This window comes from Symphalangus syndactylus, chromosome 6, assembly GCF_028878055.3.
Source record: "Symphalangus syndactylus isolate Jambi chromosome 6, NHGRI_mSymSyn1-v2.1_pri, whole genome shotgun sequence".
NCBI classification, from domain to species: domain Eukaryota; kingdom Metazoa; phylum Chordata; class Mammalia; order Primates; family Hylobatidae; genus Symphalangus; species Symphalangus syndactylus.
The window spans coordinates 9,257,899-9,280,948 of NC_072428.2; the positions used below are offsets into that span (position 1 = coordinate 9,257,899).

Sequence of the window (23,050 nt, forward strand, 5' to 3'; positions counted from 1 at the left end):
CAGACATCCGTGGAGCTCCAAGGAAATACAGTACAAACAGTTCAGGCTTTCTCACGGAGCATATGCCCTTTGGTTCCCCCACAGAAATGAAAGGAAAGATGTAAAACAGTCAAAGCTTTTAGTTTCCATTCAGCTTTTCTCTCTCCCCAAAGCATTTCAGTTTTCTCACAGAATAGGCAATAAAATAACATAGGAAAAGCAAAACTGGGAAGACAAAGCTGTAAAAAAATATAACTTTTCTGAGGCCAGGCACGGTGGCTCACCCCCTATAATCCCAGCACTTTGGGAGGCCGAGGTGGGCGGATCCCCTGAGGTCAGGAGTTCGAGACTAGCCTGACCAACATGGTGAAACCCCCATCTCTACTAAAAACACAAAATTAGCTGGGCGTGGTGGCGCATGCCTGTAATCCCAGCTACTCAGGAGGCTGAGGCAAAGAATTGCTTAAACCTGGGAGGCGGAGGTTGCAGTAAGCCGAGATCGCGTCATTGCACTCCAGCCTGGGCAACAAGAGTGAAACTCCATCTCAAAACAAACAACCTTTTTTGTGTATTGGACTATTCATTTGCCCTTCTCCAGGTGACAGAATCCTGTGTGGAAGAGTACAGTGTTGTTTATTTGTGTGTGTGTGGTGTGTGTGTGTGTGTGTGTTTGAGGTTTCCTTTAAAAAGTCTTGGTGGCTTAGGAGTAGAATGATAACCCATTTATGTGGAGGTTTTTTGTTTTTTGTTTGTTTGTTTGGTTGGTTTTTTTTTAAGAAATTCATTTTTTTTTTCTTTCTCTTGGCCTGGCAGTTAAAATGTTCCTAGCCCCCCGAGGGCTGCTATGTTCTCTGGGACTTAAGATACCAATCCCTTACCCTTTCGTGTATTGGTCTTTCTTAACAACTCCAGATCTCCCTTTTGCTCTCTTTATCTTGGAGATTCCCTGACTAGCTTGCAGTCTGAGTCTGGTCTCAGAGGGTGGAAGTGATGCCTATGAAAACCAATCATATAATAACACAGTTTTTCAAACTGTGTTCCATGTAAAATTTGGAGGGAAACGTGGTTCCCTGGCCTTTTCTTGGCCCTTTACATCTTCCAGAAGAACTCTTAACAAGTAGAAATTTAACTTGCTGTTTACCATCTGTGATAATCACTACAGAGCCTTCTCAAGACACACTATCCCAGTAAAAGTTGGTACCTCCTAAATTATGGTCACATTTCTCTAGAGAGACAGACCTACCAAGAAGCCATGGGCAGATTATCTTCCTTAGCATCTGAATCCTTAGGGTAGTCCTCACCTTAAATGGTCATAATGATAAAGGATTGAATGAAGTTTGTGAACTTAGTAAATGGAAGTTCCTTTCTTCTTGATAACTTTTGATGGTATAGGCAGGTGCAAGTAAATGCTTTTAGGAAGTTCTGGTTTTTTTTAATTAGTTTAAACTTTGCCCTTAAAATTACTGGAACTATCACTACTTTATTAGCAAAATTGGAAACTAATTAAGTCTGCATGAAAAATTAAGTTAATTCTTGAGCACCTATTTTATGCCAGTTAAGAAATCTCTGTGTCTTCAGGGAGGATAGGCAGTGTCTTACTAGTTAGTTCTGGGTCTGGCTTTGTCTGTCGGAATTCTTGTACTTTCCAGTTTAGACATTGTCCTTGGTGAATTTGAATAGTTTATTGTCTGTAGTGAAAGCCAGACAGAAATACAGCTGGCAGGAGTTGTATGTCGAAGTTTGTAGGAATTTGGGCAGTTTTATAGAATCCATCTTTACTTGCTAGATTGTTTGATATGTTTAAAAATAAAACAAATTGGTTTTGTGGTTCCTCTGTTTGCTTTTACCATCAATTAACTTCCCCATCTTCTGATTTTTTTTTGGTTTCAGTGGTTCACCGCCACCCTAGGGCCACCAAGATGCATTTACAGTGGCAGGAACTTGGTTGCTTTTGTAGAGTTTCATGCCCGGCAACTATGTATTCAGGAAGGTTGCTTTGGGGAAATAGTGTGGTCTCTCCACATTAATAACACGATCCTTAATTGCTAAAAGAATTATACAGCCATTAGCTTTTCTTAGTCTCCCGTACAAAAGTAGATGTTAAAAATGATTGTTTTGGTGACCTAGATGTACTGAAATTCAACCTCATAAATTCCAGTCATTGTTTTGCTATTTGTTATGACATTTTAGGGCAAGACCCTTTTAAACCTTTTAGTATTTTACTTGCCCCATCATTTAAGTTGATGGTGTTTTAAAATTAGCCTTGAGATATTAAATGCAACTTATCTTTAAGGTATTGAGTAAAACGGGCGCAGGAGGAGTACTTCTGTATTTTTATCTTCTGCCATGGTGACAGAGGGGCTTTTCTTTGGAAAGAGGTGATATATCTGGAGTCATGAGAGATGTCTAGGCATGGCCCATTGATTTTTCTTTCCTTGGTTTTTTAGAGTGAAGACATAGTCCAGAGAGGGAAGTGTAAAGCTACAGGTATGGGCTAACTACTGAATGGGTGTGCTCCATGGCTATCTTTTTAACCTTCTTGCATGAGGCCTGCTATGCAGATATGAAAAAGTTGCTTTCAGAAAGGTGATGGCTTCTTTTGTACATTATGGGATAACATTTGCAAAATGTATGTCCCTAGGAAGCTAGAAATATTTTTTGCCCTCTATTCCAACTCTTTCTCCTTAGCTATTTTCCAAGGCAGGCTTATCTCCCACTAAAACTAGCTGCTTCCTAGTTCTTATAGCTGTTGGGGTGAGCGTGTGCATGTTGGAGAGAGCTGGGAGGAATACTCTACAACAGACTTGTCCAACCCGCGGCCTGTGGGCTGCATGTAGTCCAGGATGGGCTTTGGATATAGCCTAACACAAATTTATGAACTTTCTTAAAACATGAGATTTTTTTTTTTTTTGTCTTTTTTTTGAGCCGGAGTCTCGCTCTGTCACCCAGGCTGGAGAGCAGTGGTGCGATCTTGGCTCACTGCAACCCCTCCGCCTCCCAGGTTCAAGCAGTTCTCCTGGCTCAGCCTCCTGAGTAGCTGGGATTAACAGGCATGTGCCACCACGCCTGGCTAATGTTTTGTATTGTTAGTAGAGAGGGGGTTTCATCGTGTTAGCCAGGATGGTCTCTATCTCCTGACCTCGTGATCCGCCTGCCTTGGCCTCCCAAAGTGCTGGGATTACAGGTGTGAGCCACCGCGCCCAGCCTGCAAAAATTTTTTTTTTTTAACTCATCGGCTATCATTAGTATATTTTATTTGTGGCCTAAGACAATTCCTCTTCCAGTGTGGCACAAGGAAGCCTAAAGATTGGACACCACTGGAACAGAGATGAGGATGGAACTTAGTAGATTCCATACAGATAATAATACCTTCCTTGAACCAGAATTTGTTCAACATACTGATTTTTTTGAGACAGAGTTTCACTCTTGTCACTCAGGCTGGAATGCAGTGGCACGATCTCAGCTCACTGCAGCCTCTGCCTCCTGGGTTCAGGCGATTCTCATGCCTCAGCCTCCTGAGTAGCTGGGATTACAGGTGCCTGCTACTGTGCCTGGCTAATTTTTGTATTTTTAGTAGAGACAGAGTTTCACCATGTTGGCCAGGCTGGTCTCGAACTCCTGACCTCAGGTGATCTGCCAGCCTTGGCCTCCCAAAGTATTGGGATTACAGGTATGAGCCACTGTGCCGGCTAACATACTGATTCTTTTTTTTTTTTTTTTTTTTTTTTTTTTTTTTTTTTTTTTTTGGAGACAGAGTCTCACTCTGTCAGCAAGGCTGGAGTACAGTGGCACGATCTTGGCTCACTGCAAACTCTGCCTCCCAGGTTCACGCCATTCTCCTGCCTCAGCCTCCTGAGTAGCTGGGACTACAGGTGCCTGCCACCATGGCTGGCTAATTTTTTTGTATTTTTTTAGTAGAGAAGGGGTTTCACTATGTTAACCAGGATGGTCTCGATCTCCTGACCTCGTGATCTGCCCATCTTGGCCTCCTGAAGTTGGGATTCCAGGCGTGAGCCACTGTGCCTGGCCTAACATGCTGATTTTTAAATCAGCACTGGAGCTTAAATAAAGTATAAACTTACAGTATATTGTTACCAACTAAGAAATGCACTTAAGTTCCAGAACTAGTGTGGGATCTGAAAGTACGACTTGATTGGAAGGGTGGTCACAATTTGACAGGACTGTTGGGTCAGGGTTAGTGACAGATACTCCAAGGAAGGCTCTGAGGCTATACTATTGCTGAGTACACAGCAATAGTACAGAGCTGAGTACAGAGTCTTTCTGTGATTAAGGATGGGGGAGGAAATGGAAAACTTTTTAGTTTTCAAAATGGTGATGTTTTTGTCATATCCTTTCAGTATACCATGTGATAATTTTACAGGCAAGGCAACTTGTACAACAAATTATTAAACGTAGTGCTTTTTTGGTACAGTGATTTTAGATTTGAAATGGAAATCTTTGTGTGTGTGTGTGACAGAGTCTCACGCTATAGCCCAAGATGGAGTGCAATAGCATGGTGTTGGCTCACTGCAACCTCCGCCTCCTGGGTTCAAGCGATTCTCCTGTCTCAGCCTCCCAAGAAGCTGGGACTACAGGCACCTGCCACCACATCCAGCTAATTTTTGTATTTTTAGTAGAGATGGGGTTTCACCATGTTGACCAAACTGGTCTAGAACTCCTGATCTTAGGTGATCCGCCCACCTCGGCCTCCCAAAGTGCTGGGATTACAGGCATGAGCCACCGCGCCCAGCCTGAAATGGAGATTTTTTATGTTTTATTTATTTTGTTTTGTAAGGCAGGGTCTCACTCTGTTGCCCATGCTGGAGTATAGTGGTGCAATCAGGTCTCACTGCAGTGTTGACCTTCCTGGGCTCAGGCGATCCTCCCACTTCAGCCTCACAAGTAGCTGGGACTACAGGTGGGCACCATCATGCCTCACTGTTTTTTGTATTTTTTTGTAGAGATGGCGCCACGTTGCCCAGGCTAGTCTTGCCTGAGCTCAAATGATGCTCCTGCCTTGGCCTCCCAAAGTGCTGGGATTACAGGCGTTTCCCACTGTGCCCAGCCAGAAAAATTCTTTTTACAATATTTCTATTTCTTCTTTAACCCTCCTCCCCCACCATTCAGAAATTTTTACATTGTCTAGATTCTTATGGAAAACTTAGTTTTTTTTGTTTTGTTTTTTGTTTGTTTGTTTTGAGACAGGGTCTTATTCTGTTGCCCAGGCTAGAGTGCAGTGGCTCAATCTTGGTTCACTGCAGCCTTGACCTCCTGGGCCCAGTCACTCCTCCTGCCTCAGCCTCCTGAATAGCTGAGACTACAGTATGCACCACCACACTCAGCTAATGTTTTGTATTTTTTTGTAGAGATAGATCTCTCTTCGTTGGCCAGACTAGTCTCAAACTCCTGGGCTTGAGCAGTGTGCCCACCTTGGCCTCCCAAAGTGTTGGGAATATAGGTGTGAGCCTGTGTTCCTGCCCCGTGAATTATTCTTAACTGTCACATTTTGTAACAATAACAAAAATCTTCCACAAAGTGAAATGCCACAGAGATAATTACCAATTTGTGTCAGCATATTTTACCTATGCAAGGTACTTGGTTGGGAGCTCAGGAGACCCAGTAGTTATATTAGAAATACTCAATTTTAGAAATGAAATTTAGGTCCAAAAAGGTACTGTGCAAAAATTTAAGTTACTATAGTTGGTTAGTTGGTTATTTTCAAGTATCAATTGCTTACTTTTTTTCTCTCTTATATCATCTCACTGCCAGAAACTCGGGGGTAAAATATTCAGTCCACTTAGCAGCAGTCTGAGGTTATGACCATTCCCTAGATTTTTGCAATTTGAATTCCCTCATATAGATTGATGGTGATTTTTAATGACATTGATTCCCTTTTCAGTAGTAGCTTCTAATCTCCTCTGCGCTTATATAACTAGACTTTGACTTTATTGCCCTTTCAAACATACTTAGATTATTGGGGTGGAAGTGTAAAATCTGTTCACCTGTTGTAGAACTCCCTGGTTACATCTATCAAGGTAGACATTTGCATATGCTACCTAGGCTTTTTTTGCTTAACTGTGCTTTTGTTTGCTTTTTCATCCTTTTGGCAAAACATACTGTGATTGCTAGCCTTTCTCTTTTCTAATCCAGTTTTACATCTTCCTGTTAAGTTTATACTATTATATCCTAAATGCAAGGAATGCTGTTCTTTTGAGTGTTTTTCTTACCTATATTGATCACTTTTAATGATTTGGGTTCTTAATGTTACAGCAGGCTGATTGCTCCTACCTTCATTTAATCAGGCGTTGAATTGTTGCTCTTTTAAAAAGTAGAGAATATTCAAGGTAGAGAAAACTGAGACAGACAGACAACCAGGGAAAGAACAGGAAACCATGAAAGTACATTCAGAGTGAAAGGAACAGGTGATAAAAAGAGGCTGAGGGAAAGTTAAGGCCTTCTTTTGCAGCAGACCCTTGGTTATAACCCCTCCTGTCACCTCTGTATTTCTAATGCTTCCTTTGTGGGAAAAGCCTGGAATGTCTATCTGATTTTTTTTTTGAGACAGTCTCACTCCGTTGCCCAGGCTGGAGTGCAGTGGCGCAATCTCAGCTCACTGCAACCTCCGCCTCCCGGGTTCAAGTGATTCTCTTGCCTCAGCCTCCCGAGTAGCTGGGATTACAGGCATGTGCCACCACGCCCAGCTAATTTTTCCTATTTTTAGTAGAGACAGGGTTTCACCGTGTTAGCCAGGATGGTCTCGATCTCCTGACCTCGTGATCCACCTGCATTGGCCTCCCAAAGTGCTGGGATTACAGGCTTGAGCCACCGTGCCCGGACTAATTAAGACATTACACACACACACACACACACACAGGCAGTTTTTTGTGAATAACTTTCTTTTGATTCTACTTTTAAATTTCTCTTAATATTTGCATTTTTGTATTCCCATAATTGTTTTTATCACTTCATAACCTCTTTCTAAAATTGACTTGTGATTAATTTCTGTGCTTTCTTTTCCCAAAGTATATTGAATTTAATTATACTGAGATAACTCTTGTGACCTGCCTAAAAAGAAGTGCCCTCTTTCGTGTAATAACATTTCCATTGGCCGGGCGCGGTGGCTCACGCTTGTAATCCCAGCACTTTGGGAGGCCGAGGCGGGTGGATCACGAGGTCAGGAGATTGAGACCACGGTGAAACCCCGTCTCTACTTAAAAAAAAAAAAAAAAAAAAAATTTCCATCTCGTAGGTTTTTAAAGCGGTGTTGCTTTATAAATCATAAAATGGACTTTAATAGCAGTATAAGCACAGAGAATTTATGGGCCCTACTTTCTATTTTCACTGCTTTATAAATTGGGCCTCTGGAGACTTTTGAACAAAAGTTCTATGACTGGGAAAAAATGATTTTAAGACATTACTCTAAATCATGTTTCCCAGCCCTTGGCTTGGTGGAAACTATTTTAAGGAGAGCACATCCTTTCATACATTGGGCAGTACCTGGCAACTCAGTAATGTCTCCATTTAAGTAGTCTTTTGTTATAGATGTGATTCTGATTTGAACTAGAGATACAATTAGATTTCATATGTTTTTAGTAAATATTAAAAACACAATAACCTTGAAATTTAGGTAAGTTCCTTGAAATTTATTGAATCCTTTTTAAAGGAATTTTTTTTTTTTTTTTTTTTGTGGGGGAGACGGAGTCTTAACTCTGTTACCCAGGTTAGAGTGCAGTGGCGTGATCTCAGCTCACCACAGCCTCCGCCTCTTGGGTTCAAGCTATTCTCCTGCCTTAGCCTCCTGAGTAGCTGGGGTTACAGGCATGTGCCACCTCGCCCAGCTAATTTTTTTTTTTTTTTTTTTTTTGGTGTTTTTTTTTTTTAATTACAGATGGGGTTTCACTATCTTGGCCAGGCTGGCCTTGACTTCTGACCTCAGGTGATCCGCCCGCCTTGGCCTCCCAAAGTGTTGGGATTGATTACAGGCGTGAGCCACCGTGAGCTGATGTTGCTCAGCCTTTTTAAAGCCTGGAATGTCTTTTTAGAGGAATTCTTGCACTAAAAGATCTAATTTGGTTGTCGACTCAAAGTTATTCTTTGGTCTAGGCAGCTTTCTATAGGAAGAGGCATGCCATCAGTTCCAATGTACGTAGGAGAAACTAGGACAAACATAGCCAGTAATCTAACCAGCCCCAGCTAGGGTTACCATCTTCTGCCTGACAGGCATGGGCTGGGTAAACTGTGTGCTGTGTGTCAGTCGCACGGTCTCCTCTCACTTGCAGCTTGTTTTTGCTGCTTTAATAGGGTGGAAGAGAACTCCTGCCACCTCTGCCTCTGTAGTAGTAAATCAGATGAGCGAGTCTCTGGCACAAATAGGAAAAGCTGCTGTTACAGGTCTACGTTTTGGATGATGACGTCTGGGCATGGACAGAAGAGACAGTTTTCACCTTCCTGGGTCAGATGCAGACAGATGTTAGCCATTGTTACACAGATTAGAACTTTTAGGCCTATGCCATTGTGTGTTGCCTTTTTTTTTTTTTTTTTTTTTTTTAACGTTAACTCTGTGTGTTTAGGAGTTCATTCGTTTTACTTCTTTGCAGGCTGAACATAACTTCTTTTTTTCAAAGTTCCCTGTGTTGTGAACTGAGCTTGGGTGAAGTGAAATCTTTGAGGTAAGGCAACTCTAATGATAAAAATGGAAAGAAAGCCTGTGAAATTTGGGAGTCTTCAGAGATAACATTTTAGAGTCACTGCCTAAATATTGAAATGCCACCATTTGTTGTTTGGGGGGATGTGGAGCTAAATTGAGAACGCGAGCACACATCTGCCTTGACTGCTAAGTATATCCATCTCTACTGCTCACCCGTAATAGAATTTTTATGTGTGCACTCACTAGTCTTGGTTTTAGCAACAGTTTAAAGGAGGAGAAAAGAGAATGAAGAGACTTCATTTCTTGGTTTCTCCCTTACATGTTTGAATGTTGTCTCTGGTAGGCCCTAGTTCTTTTTCATTATTATCACTATGGTGGCTTTTGTTTTGTTCTTTGTTTCTTTAGAAAGGACAACAGAGAACTGAAAATACATTATTTCCTAGTATGCTAGTAAGAAGCAGAGTATTACTATTCGATTTTTATTTTCTGGCAAATTAAGCTTCAGAGTTAGTAAAGAAAATTTCCCTGTGCCATCTAATGAGTGTTACTGAACAAAGGGTTTTTGAAGTCTTTCACCCAGATGAGGAACCGTTAGATAGCACACCTTGCTCTAATCATTAGATAGCACATCATCAAGAAAGCAAGGTCAGTTGAGAAATTGATGCTCTTTTGAAAATATCAAGAAAAAAAAAAAAAGCAAGGCTGATCCACTGTAGGCAGTTGTATGTGAGTGGTAAGTTTCTGGTGGCCAGTTTATTCAACCAGTTTGCCTCTGGCCTGCTTCTGATGGTCTTATCATTCCTCTTTATGTGACTGTTCTGAGGTTAGTTTGGACCTGAGCACTGTGCTCGTTGCTGTCTTTGGCACGTGGAAACGTCAGTTTAAAAGCAAGGCTAACAACCCAGTTCTTCGGTGAGCCTTTTCTTGCTTCAGGTAGTTTCAGGCTTTGGGGGACCTTAAAAACTGGTTTGCAGGGAGGAGTTTGGAGGATGTGAAACAAGTTTGTATTTCTTCTGCTCTGTTAGCCACTGCTATCTTCATGGATCTGACACTCTATTTATCTGACAGTGCACTTAGTACTGCTTCGCCAGGGAAAATCGCACAAAACAAGCCTGGTGCATCAGCACTTTCATTGTGTGCTGGGCTGAGCCTCCCTTCACATGGTCACATCCCCATTTTAATCCAATACTCCCTTTCCCTACCCCTTCCCCAGTCCTGCCTCTTTCTGTGGCACTTATTGCTGGTTTCCCTGAGCTCCTGTTTCCACTTTGTGTTTTTTGTGGGGCCCAGGAAGCTAAAGCTGTGTGTATTTGTGGATCAGACAAGTGCAGCAAGTTAATATCATTGGCTTCTGAAGGGGAGAGTGAGGTGATGGCTGCGTTTAAGTTGGATTTCCTTCCAGAAATGATGGTGGATCATTGCTCTTTGAATTCCAGTCCCGTGTAAGTATTTTTGTTGTCTAATTTTTATCATAAGCAGAGGAACTGGGCTATTTTCTTTATTTGATGAAATTGGTTCCTTTTTTTTAAGAAGGGAAAGAAAAAAATGGGAAAAGAAGCCAAAACAATCTGAATTCTCTCATGCTATTATTTTCAATTGTAGTCTATCTCATTACTGCTTATTTCCTCAAGGCTTTAAGTTATTTACATAAAGGTGCATTTGATATATAACCAACAGCATCAGCTCAAGTGTGCCAGCTCCAATTCCTTTAAGCTGTAGTGTTTTCCTATATGATAGATTCCAAGGTATTTTTTTTTTAAACTATAGCATTGTTGCTTTGGGTTGGACATGCAATTTCAAATAATCTTTTGGGAAGAAAGTATTTTATTAAGTTACTAGATTCTTAGTCTCATATCACAGAGGAGACTGGTAGCTACAGTCAGTGTGTTTATCGTCTACAACATTCTGTATTAACATACAAAGTGCAATCCTGGACCTTGATTCCCCCCACCCCCGCCGAGTCTAATTGAAAATACAGCTCAGCACATGATTTTAGGAACATCAAATTGTCCTTTACCCTCCAAAAAAAGCAAAACTGGATCAATCTTGATCGGCAGTTTGCCCAAAGAGAATGAGAAACCTTGTTAGCTTGCAGTACTGTCCAAGAACTGCTATTGCACACAGCCAAAATTCTAACCTAGCCCTGAGTTGTAGCTGCTAGGAACCTGAATTCTGGACTTTGTAGAGAAGGACACATTTCCAACCCCTGATTTCAGTCACTGTAACCAGGCTTCAGAGTATTTTGGAGCCTCCAGCAAATGAGCTTTAGGTTATTCAAAGCCAAGAATATTAAATGGTAGAAAATTCTCTAGATAACAGGTGTTAATGCAAGTCTTTGAGGTTAGGCCTCCCTGTGCAAATCAGTCTACCCTGGGATTAGATGTAACAGGTGTGGATAATAGTAGATACCAAACAGTTCTTTGTGGAATAGTTGGGGGGCAGGGCTCAAAGTTAGCTGTTTCTCTCTCTGTTTTTGAAACAGGGTCTTGCTTTGTTGCCCAGGCAACCTCCTGGGCTCAAGCAGTCCTCTCGCCTCAGCTTCCCAAGTAGCTGGGACCACAGGCATGCACCACCACCTGGCTAATTTTTTAAATTTTTGTAGATATGAGGTCTCCCTGTGTTGCCCAGGCTGGTCTTAGAACTCCTGGGCTCAAGCTATCCTGCTGCCTCGGCACCTGGCCTGTCTTACTCTTTTGAAATGGATCTTATGCCTCCTCTGTAGTCTCCAAAATTACGGTAATTGTCTTTTTATGAGAGTTCTTTACTACTAAAATTTTATTTTAGCAGTAACAGGTGAAATTACAGTGAATATCATCATGTTTAATACATAATAAGGGTATTTCCATGTCCCAGGATTTATGATCCTTAAAAACAAGACTGTTGCTCAAATTATCTTTCATTGTAACACTTCCTGTGCTTTGCCACTGCCTGGTGTTCAACCCAGCATTGATACAGCATTCTTCTCAGCCTGCTTTCTAATCTTTTAAGAGATTGGACTCATTCAGTATCCCGTTAAATCTGGACCATGGACCACTGCATGAAAGTCACCTGGATCTTAAAAATTCAGTTGTTTTTATTCTAGAATAAGACCTCCAAGACTCTAGTTTAACAAGTGTCCAGCATGTTTTTTGTGCAGACTGAAGTTCGAGAGCTAGTGGACACAGGTCATTCTCAGAGTCAGTCGGGGAATGGATTGTCAACATTTTTTCCAAGTGTGTTTGCATCTTTTTAGTCACCCATCTTCACCAAAGCTTTGCAAGGGTGCCTGGGCATAGGCTGTTGCCCCGATTTTAAACATGAGAAACCCAGGTGAGAGAGAGATTGAGGACAAATAGTAATCAGTGTTGGGCCTGAAGTACAAGTTTAAAGGTAAAGGTCTTTGTGTTTTTGCACACTAGACCAGGCTGCCTCTAGTGTCAGTGAACAGTTAGCCAATGTTCTTGATTCTTCATTGATCACTCTTAAGCTTCCACTGGTGCTTCTTACTTTGCTTGCACGCTGAGATATGGATATTTTCATGAGTTGTGGCCCAGACTTTTTTCTTTTCACTCTCCCATTGCTTAAGGGGACACTGATGTACTTCTCTGCTTCTCAGATCTCTGTTCCCCCAAATGTCTTCTGAGGTCTATGACTTTATTCTAAATACTGCTCATTGATTACTTTCATCTAGAGACTTCCCCACAGAAAGTACTTCCCATATTGTCTTCATTAGAACCCAAGAGTTGTTAGTTTCTTTCTCTTCCTCTCCTCCTTGGAGTTCAAGTGAACTCCAGACCCTAGTGTATCCTGGCCCAAAATTCCTCAGTATTGGCTGAGACTGGGCGCTAATCTTAGGTACTAGTTTATGCAAGAACCTTCTGATCTGCATGTTCCCTGCCTTATTTCATCCTCTAGATTATTTTTAGGTATCTTTTAAAAGGACAGATCTGATCATTCACTCAATCTAAAATCTTGGAATACACTCCAAGCCTGTCTGTAACATGGAAAGCCCTTCGCTGGGTCTCTCTGACCTACCTCTTTATTCTTAGTCAGCTTTTTAGTATGATCTCTTCTCTGTTTCTGTACTCTGCCCATAACTTTCTCAAGTCCTTTTTCTCCCTTCTAATGTTATCCCACCCTTCCCATCTGTCCTCAGTCCTTACCATTTCTTCATCACCCTTAGGCCTCTTTCCTCCATGCCATGTAGCACTTTTTCTAGTTGCCTACTCTATGCAGCTGAAATCTCTGCACGCACACCTCCCCCTCTTCCAAATAAAGTAAAATCATATTAGCCACTTCTTTCATAGAACTTTTAAACATTCCTTTATAGGATTTGTAGAGGATTATAGTTGTGCCCTTCTACTTTTTCAGTGACATTGCCTCAAGGGCACATATTGCTCAGTCTTACAGAGCCCTATAGTGTAGTATCTGGCACCATAGCAAAAGCTTGGGAATTACAGTTGAATGAATGATACTAAAGATGATTGCAGCTCCATACCTCAGGGAAGAAGGCTGAAAACCTTTAAAAGCATATTGTTAGCTATTCTATTGTTGGATGGTGACTTTAAATTATTATTGTCTTTATTGTCCTTAGAGATAGCTTTTTCTAGTACCTAACACCCCGCGTGATAGGAAGATTGACCTTTATCCAAATGAAAATTAACTTTCTCACAGCATAAATGTATTATTCTGTCTTGTTCTCACTAGGGAGCAGCTGGTAAGTAACTCAGGCCAGTGTTTCTGGGCCCTTTTTATTCTCATGCACTTCTGTTCCAGTTTTTCCACAGCACTGTATGTGAGCCAGAGGGACCTTGTATAAGGGTGGGTGGTGGCTGAAGTTTGGAATGCAACAAGTATTTTTGCCTGCTGGGGAGGTGGAGGGATTGGTAAGTATCTGAATTTTTTCTATTTGTGTATAATTAAAGGGAAGTCAACAGGTAATGAGAAAGGGGGAGTGAAAAAATTAATAATGAAAGGTTTCAGGAATTATTTTTAAACAGATCCCATTTGAAGGTCTTGTTTGGCTGCAAGGAACAGATGTCCACTCAAGCTAGCATATATGAAAGGGCTTTCTTAAAAGGACACAGGTGGACTGAACTGTAATCTAATCAGGAGCTCTGCAGCTAGAAGACCTAGAAACTGTATCTTTCTGACCCCAGGATATACAACTGCTCACTCTACATGTACCTCCTTTCTACTCTTAACTACCTTATAACTTTGGTTGCAACATGACCTTTCTTCGGATCCCTTCTCCCTCCCCTTCACATTGAGACGTAATTCACGTACTATAAAGTTTACCCTTTAAAGTGAGCAGTTCAGTGATTTTTAGTATATTCCAGAGTTGTGTAACCATTTCCACTATTTAATTGCAGAACATTTCATCACCCTTAAACCCTGTACCCATTAGCAACCATTCCCCTCTTCCTCCCCATGTCCCTCTTCCCCCATCCCCATTCCTAAGCAACCACCAACCTACTTTCTGTCTGTAGATTTGCCTGTTCTGGGCATTTTCGTATAAATGGTAACACATACCATGTGGCCTTTTGTGACTGGTTTCTTGGCATAATGTTTTCAAGGTCTTTCTTGTAGCATGACCCATTATCTTTTGACCACAGCACTTTGAGCTTCTCCATTTAACCCATGCTATCTCTAGTTGCAACTTTTCCACTTCTGACTTCACTACTAACTGCCTGTTTCTGTTAACCAGTTCCAGATTCTGTAAAGCAGTGCTGTCAAATAGAGCATTCTCTGATGGTGAAAATATTCTGTATCGCAGCTGGGAGCAGTGGCTCGTGCCTATAATCCCAGCATTTGGCAGGCTGAGATGGGAGGATCCCTTGAGGCCAGGAGTTCGAGACCAACCTGGGCTTCATGGCAAGACCCCTGTCTTTACAAAAACAACAACAACAACTATAAAACGTTCTGTCTCTGTCTCATACAGTAGTCACTAGCCACATGTGGCAAGTGCAACTGAAGAACTTAGTTTCTTAAATTAAGTTTAAATAGCCACTTGTGGCTAGTGGCTTTCGTATTGCTCAGTGTAGCTATAAAGGAGCTTGATTGACCAGGCCTGTTTCTGTTTTAAGCATAGGTCAAGGGTCTTAAGCTTCTGGCCAGCCAGTGGATCAGCTTGCCATTGGGTTAAGACCCACCCCATGGTTTCGTCACTTGGGGCCAGAGGATGGGAAAAAATTGAAACAGAAATTTGTGCTGCCCCTGAGATAGGCCTGGGGTGGGGAAATTTTGAGAGGGGAAAAGAAAGGAGAAAGAGAAGAGAGTGTTCAAGAATTTTGAACAAATACATGCTTTGAAAATACAACTCTTTGTTGTTCCCTCATGTGTCTCTTCCCTGTTGTATCCCTATTGTATTTTCTCATAGTATGTTTCAGCAGAAATCAAGGTAGACGAAGTAGCCTCTTGTCTGAATTTTCGTAGTTGCTCATTCTTAATAATGACAGCAGAAGCAACAATGAGAGCAACTACCTCCTCAGGTATTACTGTTACTGCTTCTGCTGCCAGTAGTAGAAACATAAAAAGAGAGGCGGTAGGTTTCATCCCTTTCCCCTAAAACCCTTGCCACTTTCTCAACTTCCTCCTCTTCACATTCTTGCAGGCCCTGATTTGCCTTTCCTCTATCCTGTTCCCAGATCAGGGCTGGCAGTACTGCCCCAGGAAATAGGAATTTCCATAGACTTGCCTCTTAGGAATGACAGGGACACTATAGATACTTCTCTAGGGAACTGCTGAATTCACTGGTTCTTGAATGGAGATGATAAATATACATAACTCTCCATTGAATGGGGAAGTAAGGTACAAATTTGAGAATGTATGTAATGATACATAGAGTAAATGGATGATGTGGTGGCTGATGTGTACCCAGACAACTTTTTTAATACACTAGTTAACTTTTAATCTTAATGACAACATGCATATTGGAAGTATATGTGGAAGAGGGAGAATGTTGTTGTTTCTCTTCAGACACAGTATCAGAGAAAGTTTGTGACTGCTTATTACATACACACGAGTATACATGTGGGTTGTTGCTGTACCTGGGTAGTGCTTCCCAAGCTGTGGTAAAGGACCATATCTCTCCCCACCCCCACTCCCTTGTAAAATACAATGAAAATGATGTAGGGGAAAAAAATAAGGTATGAGCTTGTATTTTACATTTATTATTATTAGACTGAACAAATACAAAATTGCTCAGTCTGATTTCTGTAAAAATTTCTAAAGAGTTAAGTTTGAAGATTGCCCCGGTCCTTAGGCCACACCTTGTGTGCGTGCGCTTTTTTTTTTTTTTTTTTTTTTTTTTTTTTGAGATGGAGTCTTTTTTTTTTTTTTTTTTTTTTGAGACGGAGTCTCGCTCTGTCGCCCAGGCTGGAATGCAGTGGCGCAATCTCGGCTGACTGCAAGCTCCGCCTCCCAGGTTCACGCCATTCTCCTGCCTCAGCCTCTCCGAGTAGCTGGGACTACAGGCGCCCGCCACCACGCCCGGCTAATTTTTTGTATTTTTAGTAGAGACGGGGTTTCACCATGGTCTCGATCTCCTGACCTCGTGATCCGCCCACCTCGGCCTCCCAAAGTGCTGGGATTACAAGCGTGAGCCACCGCGCCCAGCCGAGATGGAGTCTTGCTCTGTCTCCCAGGCTGGAGTGCAGTGGCATGATCTCGGCTCACTGTAGCCTCCGCCTCCCGGATTCAAGTGATTCTGCTGCCTCAGCCTCCCAAGTAGCTGGGACTACAGGTGCGTGCCACTACACCCAGCTAATTTTTTTTTTTTTTTTTTTAAGTAGAGACGGGGTTTCACCATGTTTTTCAGGCTGGTCTCAAACTCCTGACCTCAGGTGAGTCACTGTGCCCAGCCTCTTGGGCCACAGTTTGAACAATGCTACTCTACGGGAGTCTTCTGGCTATTGAATTGGTATGTAAACAGGGAAGGGAAGGTTCATGGTGTACGTAGACCGGGAAAAATAGAGAAGGATTTGGAGAGCTAAAGAAGAGCAAAGGATGACATTTCTCTAGAATCTTGAGTCCCTGCTAAACTTTTGGGTAAACTGTAATCTACATATATTGACTTGTGTTTATGCTTTAGCACTAAACAGGATGCAAAAGTTTAGAATTGGCACACAAACAACAGAGGGAAGGGGCAATCTGGGAGCAGTTGCCTCCAGTGTAATACAGATTGATCAAACTGCTTTTCAGAAATAGCTGTCAGCTTCCTTATTAAAACGTATTCTGGGCACCATTGGGGTTCTTTGTTAACCCTCTCTAGAATAGAAATAGAATGAAAGATAGCAACATTTTAGTAAAATGCTATTACAACTGTTAATTAAAGTTGTCGGGACAGGTTGCAGGGAGGCACTGTTTCACTAGTGATAGGGCTGCCTTTTTTTTTTTTTTTTTTTTTTTTGAGACAAGGTCTCACTCTGCCACCCAGGCTGGAGTGCAGTGGCCCCATCTCAGCTCACTGCAACCTCCACCTCCCAGGTTCAAGCGATTCTCGTGCCTTAGCCTCCCGAGTAGCTGGGATTACAGGCACACGCCACCACACCCAGCTAATTGCTTTGTATTTTTTGGTAGAGATGAGTTTTACCATGTGGGCCAGGGTGGTCTCGAACTCCTGACCTCAAGTGATCTGCCTGCCTCGGCCTCCCACAGTTGCTAGGATTACAGGCATGAGCCACCATGCCTGGCCATAGGGCTTTTTTTCATCATGGTAGCTGGTTTCTGTTGGAACATTAGGATTAAGTGTTTAAAAGCAGTCACATTATGTTTTTGCCATGACCTGCCACACGTTTTAAATTAACAGATTACAGGAAAACCAGTAAAATGATGCCATCTAAAACACTCAAAATAGGCCAGGCGCAGTAGTTCATGCCTATAATCCCAGCACTTTGGGAGGCTGAGGTGGGAGAATCGTTTGAGCCCAGGAGTTTCAGACCAGCCCTTGCAACATAGACCCTCTCTCTACAAAAAAATGTTAAAAACTAGCCAGGTGTGGTGGCGCACACCCGTAGTTCCATCTACTGGGATTGCTGAGGTCGGAGAATTGCTTGAGCCTGGGAGGTCGAGGCTGCAGTTAGCTGTGATCATGCCACTACATTCCAGCTTGGGCAACAGAGCGAGACCTTGTCTTTAAAAGAAAAAGGCATATTAATCCTGTGGCAATCAAATAATCATAGGAGATAATAGCTGCTCTTAAATTTGGGTGCTGTTTTTGTGCACAGCACTCATTTTATCAGAGCTAATTGGTTAAATGGGAACTGTTGAAACTTAAAAAATTTCTCCTCACACGTTTGAGTGCTTACTTTGAACCGGTTACTATACCCGGTGTGTTTACAAGAATGAACAGGAAATAAAATGGTTTCTGCCTGCAAGGAGCTGTCAGTATAATTGGGAAGAGGTGGATACAGCCCGATCATGTTCAGAGGTGTTAAGCATAATTTTAATGCTAAAATTTCCACAACGAAGGTGGAAATTTAGTACTGTTGGAGTCCTAGGATTGTAGCTGATGAGTTAACCTAGAAGAATATGGGGAGCCTTCACAGATGTAGGGTCAGGAATTGGTCTCTATGCCATTTGTCTTACAGCTTTTGAATGTAGATAGTGCTAGAGTCATCAAAGGTGATGTGAGAATAACCCCTGTAAGTGTTGAATATAAAAGATTCAAGGCTGGGCCTGGGGGCTCAGGCCTGTAATCCCAGCACTTGGGAGGCCAAGGCAGGTGGATCAGTTGAGCTCAGAAGTTCAAGACCAGCCTGGCCAACATGGCTAAACCCCAGCTCTACTAAAAATACAAAAATTAGCCAGGCATGGTGGCACATACCTGTAATCCCAGCTACTCAGGAGGCTGAGGCATGAGAATCACTTGAACCCGGGAGGTGGAGGTTGCAGTGAGCTGAGATTACGCCACTGCACTCCAGCCTGGGCAACAGGGAGAATCTGGCTCAAATAAAAAAGAAATAGGCTGGGCACGGTAGCTCATGCCTGTAATCCCAGCACTTTAGAAGGCCGAGGCAGGCAGATCACCTGAGGTCAGAGGAGTTTGTGACCAGCCTGGTCAACATGGCAAAACCCCATCTCTACTAAAAATACAAAAGTTACCTGGGCATGGTGACACGTGCCTGTAATCCTAGCTACTTGGGAGGCTGAGGCAGGAAAATCACTTGAACCCAGGAGGCAGAGGTTGCAGTGAGCCAAGATGGCACCATTGCACTCCAGCCCAGGTGACAGAGTGAGACTCCATTTCAAAAAAAAAAAAAAAAAGAAGAAATAGTAATTAAAAGAAGTTGAGCTACTTGTCATAGATTCAGCATTCTTAAGGATCTTCAGACACTATTCAGAAGATAGCAATGGTGGAAAAATGATTTTTTGTTGTGGTTTAAAGACAACTAGCACGTTGGCTGGGTGCAGTGGTTGACGCCTGTAATCCAGCACTTTGGGAGACCGAGGTGGGCGGATCACCTGAGGTCAGGAGTTTGAGACCAGCCTGACCAACATGGTGAAAGCCCATCTCTACTAAAAATACAAAAATTAACCACGCATGGTGGTGCATGCCTGTAATCCTAGCTACTTGGGAGGCTGAGGCAGGAGAATTGCTTGAACCTGGGAGGAGGAGGTTGCAGTGAGCTGAGATCATGCCATTGCACTCCAGCCTGGGCAATAAGAGCAAAAGTCAGCCTCAAAAAAAAAAAAAAAACAAAACAAAAAAACCCAGCATGTTATTTGGGATTGGATATTAGAACCTGGCAATTTTTGCATATGATTTTTAGATTACTAATAGAAAAATACTAATAGAAAAGCTAATAGTGCCATATATTGGGAATTTAAGTTATTAATGGTTTAGATAAATGTTCAGAGTTAAATTTAGAAACAAATAGGACGAAGGACTTTGAAATAGCTGGTATGAGGCCAGGCGCGGTGGCTCACACCTGTAATCCCAACACTTTAGGAGGCCGAGGCGGGTGGATCACCTGAGGTCAGGAGTTCGAGACCAGCCTGGCCAACATGGTGAAAGCCTGTCTCTACTAAAAATACAAAAATTAGCTGGGCATGGTAGCAGACACCTGTAATCCCAGCCACTCGGGAGGCTGAGGCAGGAGAATCGCTTGAACCCAGGAGGTGGAGATTGCCATGAGCTGAGATCGGGCCATTACACTCCAGCCTGGGCAACAAGAGTGAAATTCCCTCTCAAAAAAAAAAACAAGATGGTATGTTCTGAGTGGAAACATCTATAGTATAAGAATTCACCTAGGTTGTTTACAGTGGCAAAGTAGGAGTGAAGGTATTAAAATAGCTGATTATCCTTCTGGTTCTAAAGGTAATAAAACTGAAATAGGAGAATTACAAGTACAATGTGATAGGACTAGAGAAATTTGGGATCATTAAAATGGTTGCACTCAGTAAGGGAATCTTAACTGGTCTTAGAGTAATAGCAGTAAATTGGATAACTCAGAAACAGAAAATCTAGAATTATGGTAACATTGTTTATGTTCATTGCACAATCATCTGGAAATTTAAGAGGCAGAGCTCTGTTTTGGTCTGGAGACCTACCCAAGAGCATTACGATTATACATGAGTCAGCTACATTCAAAGGCCAGCATTCTAGTCCTTAGTTTAAGCCTTGGAAATCAAGTGCTTCTGTTCTAACTTCTACTGAAAGGAAACTTCGCCTGTCATTGTATACACTGAAGTGTTCTGAATCTTATTTGTAATCAATAGTCCCTTGTTATTTTGTGGGCCTTTTTTTAGTGTTTGTTTTGTTAACTATGCTTAAAAGTTACTAAAACTTGATCTTGTTTTGGGAGTTTTACCCTTTAAGTTCCTCCTCTAGCATGGTAATTCTCATGCTAGATAAGAAATGTACACTGTCAGTTCCCTCGTAACAGCTGGGATGTCCCAATCAGAATGGTGACTTTAGTTTAGCATCTGATGGAATGGGTGGCCATGGTGAGGGAGAACCAAGGAACTCTGGTAAACTGAATGGAAGTAGTGAAAGAAGTGGATTTTTCCCCCCTACATTCTCAGAACTAGTTAAGATCATTAAAGAAAAGAAAATTTCCTCTGGAAAGCAACATTATTACTAATAGAAGTTTCATTTTATCTCACACAGCTCAAAGAAAATGAACGGCACCCTGGACCACCCAGACCAACCAGATCTTGATGCTATCAAGATGTTTGTGGGCCAGGTTCCAAGGACCTGGTCTGAGAAGGACTTGCGGGAACTCTTCGAACAGTATGGTGCTGTATATGAAATCAACGTCCTAAGGGATAGGAGCCAAAACCCTCCTCAGAGCAAAGGTCAGGGCTTTGGGTTTTGGTTTATCTTATTTTTTCCACTGACTCTCAGAGCAGGTGAGGGCTTTGGGTTTTTAACAGGATACAAAAAATTGGATTTTTATATGTAATTTCTTTCATGTGCATTCTCTCTGTCATTGCCAGAATACTCCTGTCTGTCTATCTATTGGAAAAAATCTGTCCTTTTATACTAGTAATATCTTGTAATCCAAACATATTTAATGGCTTTAAAAAGTTAAGGTGTTAGCATGAGGATAATTTGTAAATTGGGTCTTGGGCACTCCTTTGTGAGGGCTCTAAATTTAAGAGACAGACTCACGTGAGTGTCTGTCTCTTTTAACCTTGGGAACACAATGACAAAGATAAAATTGAAGTTAAACCACATAAAGTTTTCTTTAGTGTTTGGGCTAGCATAAGCTGAAAGAGAAAGACTGTCCACATACCCATCGGTTTCTTGTTAGTATTACAGAGGCCTTGCAGGATAGTTTATCAAATAGAAAGGATTTGTTTAGGCAACTTGTTTGCTGTTGCCACAAAATGAACAGGAGAGGAAAGGTGGAGCTGTTTCCAGAATTGCCTAGCAGAGTGGAAGTTTCACAGGACTGATGGTAGATAGGTATTAACTTTGCCCCATATACACACAGACATGTTCTTATTTTCCATTTTGCCAGTTTTCAAGTAATTTTCTGTGAAAGCTGTCCAACAGTGCAAATGTAAGCAAGCGTGATTGTCATATTGAAACTAGCTTAATAGCAGAGGATCTAGAAGCAGAGGAATTACTTTCTCTTTTTGGCGTGGTTAACTAAAAATATAAAGTATAATAGTTTCTGAACATGACTGGCAATATAACTTCAGTAATTTATAATTCTAACTGCTGCAGCATGATTTTTAAAAAAATCTATATTGTATCTCATGAGAATATGGGAGTGTCAGAACATTTAAGCCCAAGATTTACAAGATATACTTCCTCTCCTACTACCCAAAATAAAGATACAAAGCACAAAATCTACAGATCTGAGGCAGCACCATGTGCTTTTAGAAGCTTAATTATATTTGATGAGAACCAAGAGTCCAAAAAAAGATGTTAAGAGGTGCTTGCTCTTAAGTCATTTTATAATTTAATAAGTGATAATTATGTTTGAGGCATATGGTAGAATCTGGCTACGAAGTAGGGAGTGGTTTATTCTGAGAGAGCAGGGAAAGAAAGAGTTCCTGGTAGACTACAGGCTGCAAAAGTATAGAACCCCATCTGTCTTCTTGTCTCATATACCACCTGGTGTTCCAAGTAGGGTAGGTTGAGTCAAATGGCACATGACCTTTCTTTATAAGAGAAGTCATATTTTCCAGAGAAGTTACATGAACAGCTAAATAAGACTTACAATGTAACTAACTGGGAGGAGACTAAAACAATAGAGTATATAGAAAATAATCTCTTATTCCCCTGCTAGATATTCATATTCATTCTTTTCTACTACCCTCCCCCTCTCACTGATTTTAATAAACGCAGCCCTCTTTTAAGATCTGATCTGTTAGTGGGGGAAGGATTGCTCTAGGAATTCTCTGCTTTCAAAGTTTGATTTTATGAAATCTTATTTATTGCAGGGTGCTGTTTTGTTACATTTTACACCCGTAAAGCTGCATTAGAAGCTCAGAATGCTCTTCACAACATGAAAGTCCTCCCAGGGGTAAGAAAGCTCCCACTAGTAAATGGAAATGTGGTAACTTTGATATATGGGATATACTTACACATATCAGGCACACACTGAAAACCATTTTGGGGAAAAAGTAACTGCCGCAGGGATTGATGTAAAGGAAGACATAAAGGGAGCACTTCAAAGATTACCTGACATTAGTTCTCTCTCAGTCAAGAGTCTTGTGTCTTTTGACTTCTTGACTCACATTCTGTTTTCTGGGGAAAGATCATGAAGCAGACATGAGTTCAGAGAGAACTCTTTAAAGCTCTAGTTCTGGTATTTTAGAGTCCGTATGTATTTCTGAATGCCATCAATATATACAGTGATAATAATCATATTTTTCCTTTTCAGATGCATCACCCTATACAGATGAAACCTGCTGACAGTGAGAAGAACAATGGTAAGCAAATGTATACACTCTTCCCCTTAAGATTTCTGCCTAGGCCAGGCACGG

General features: G+C 41.7%; 1 protein-coding gene across 29 annotated transcripts in view; it reads left to right on the forward strand.

Moving 5' to 3' along the window:
• CELF1 (CUGBP Elav-like family member 1) overlaps positions 1-23,050 on the forward strand; it is a 91,373-nt gene that overhangs the window by 47,596 nt on the left and 20,727 nt on the right. For 15 of the 29 annotated variants that reach the window (XM_055281547.2, XM_055281549.2, XM_055281550.2 and 12 more), the window contains exons 3-7: positions 8,577-8,648; positions 9,917-10,068; positions 20,718-20,905; positions 22,505-22,587; positions 22,948-22,996. In XM_055281547.2, coding sequence (XP_055137522.1) covers positions 9,998-10,068; positions 20,718-20,905; positions 22,505-22,587; positions 22,948-22,996 — 391 coding nt within the window. In that variant the 5' untranslated portion in view covers positions 8,577-8,648; positions 9,917-9,997. Of the gene's footprint in view, positions 1-8,572; positions 8,649-9,915; positions 10,069-20,717; positions 20,906-22,504; positions 22,588-22,947; positions 22,997-23,050 lie in introns of those variants that run through there. The other 14 variants (XM_055281560.2, XM_055281552.2, XM_063640935.1 and 11 more) reach the window with 4 other exon arrangements.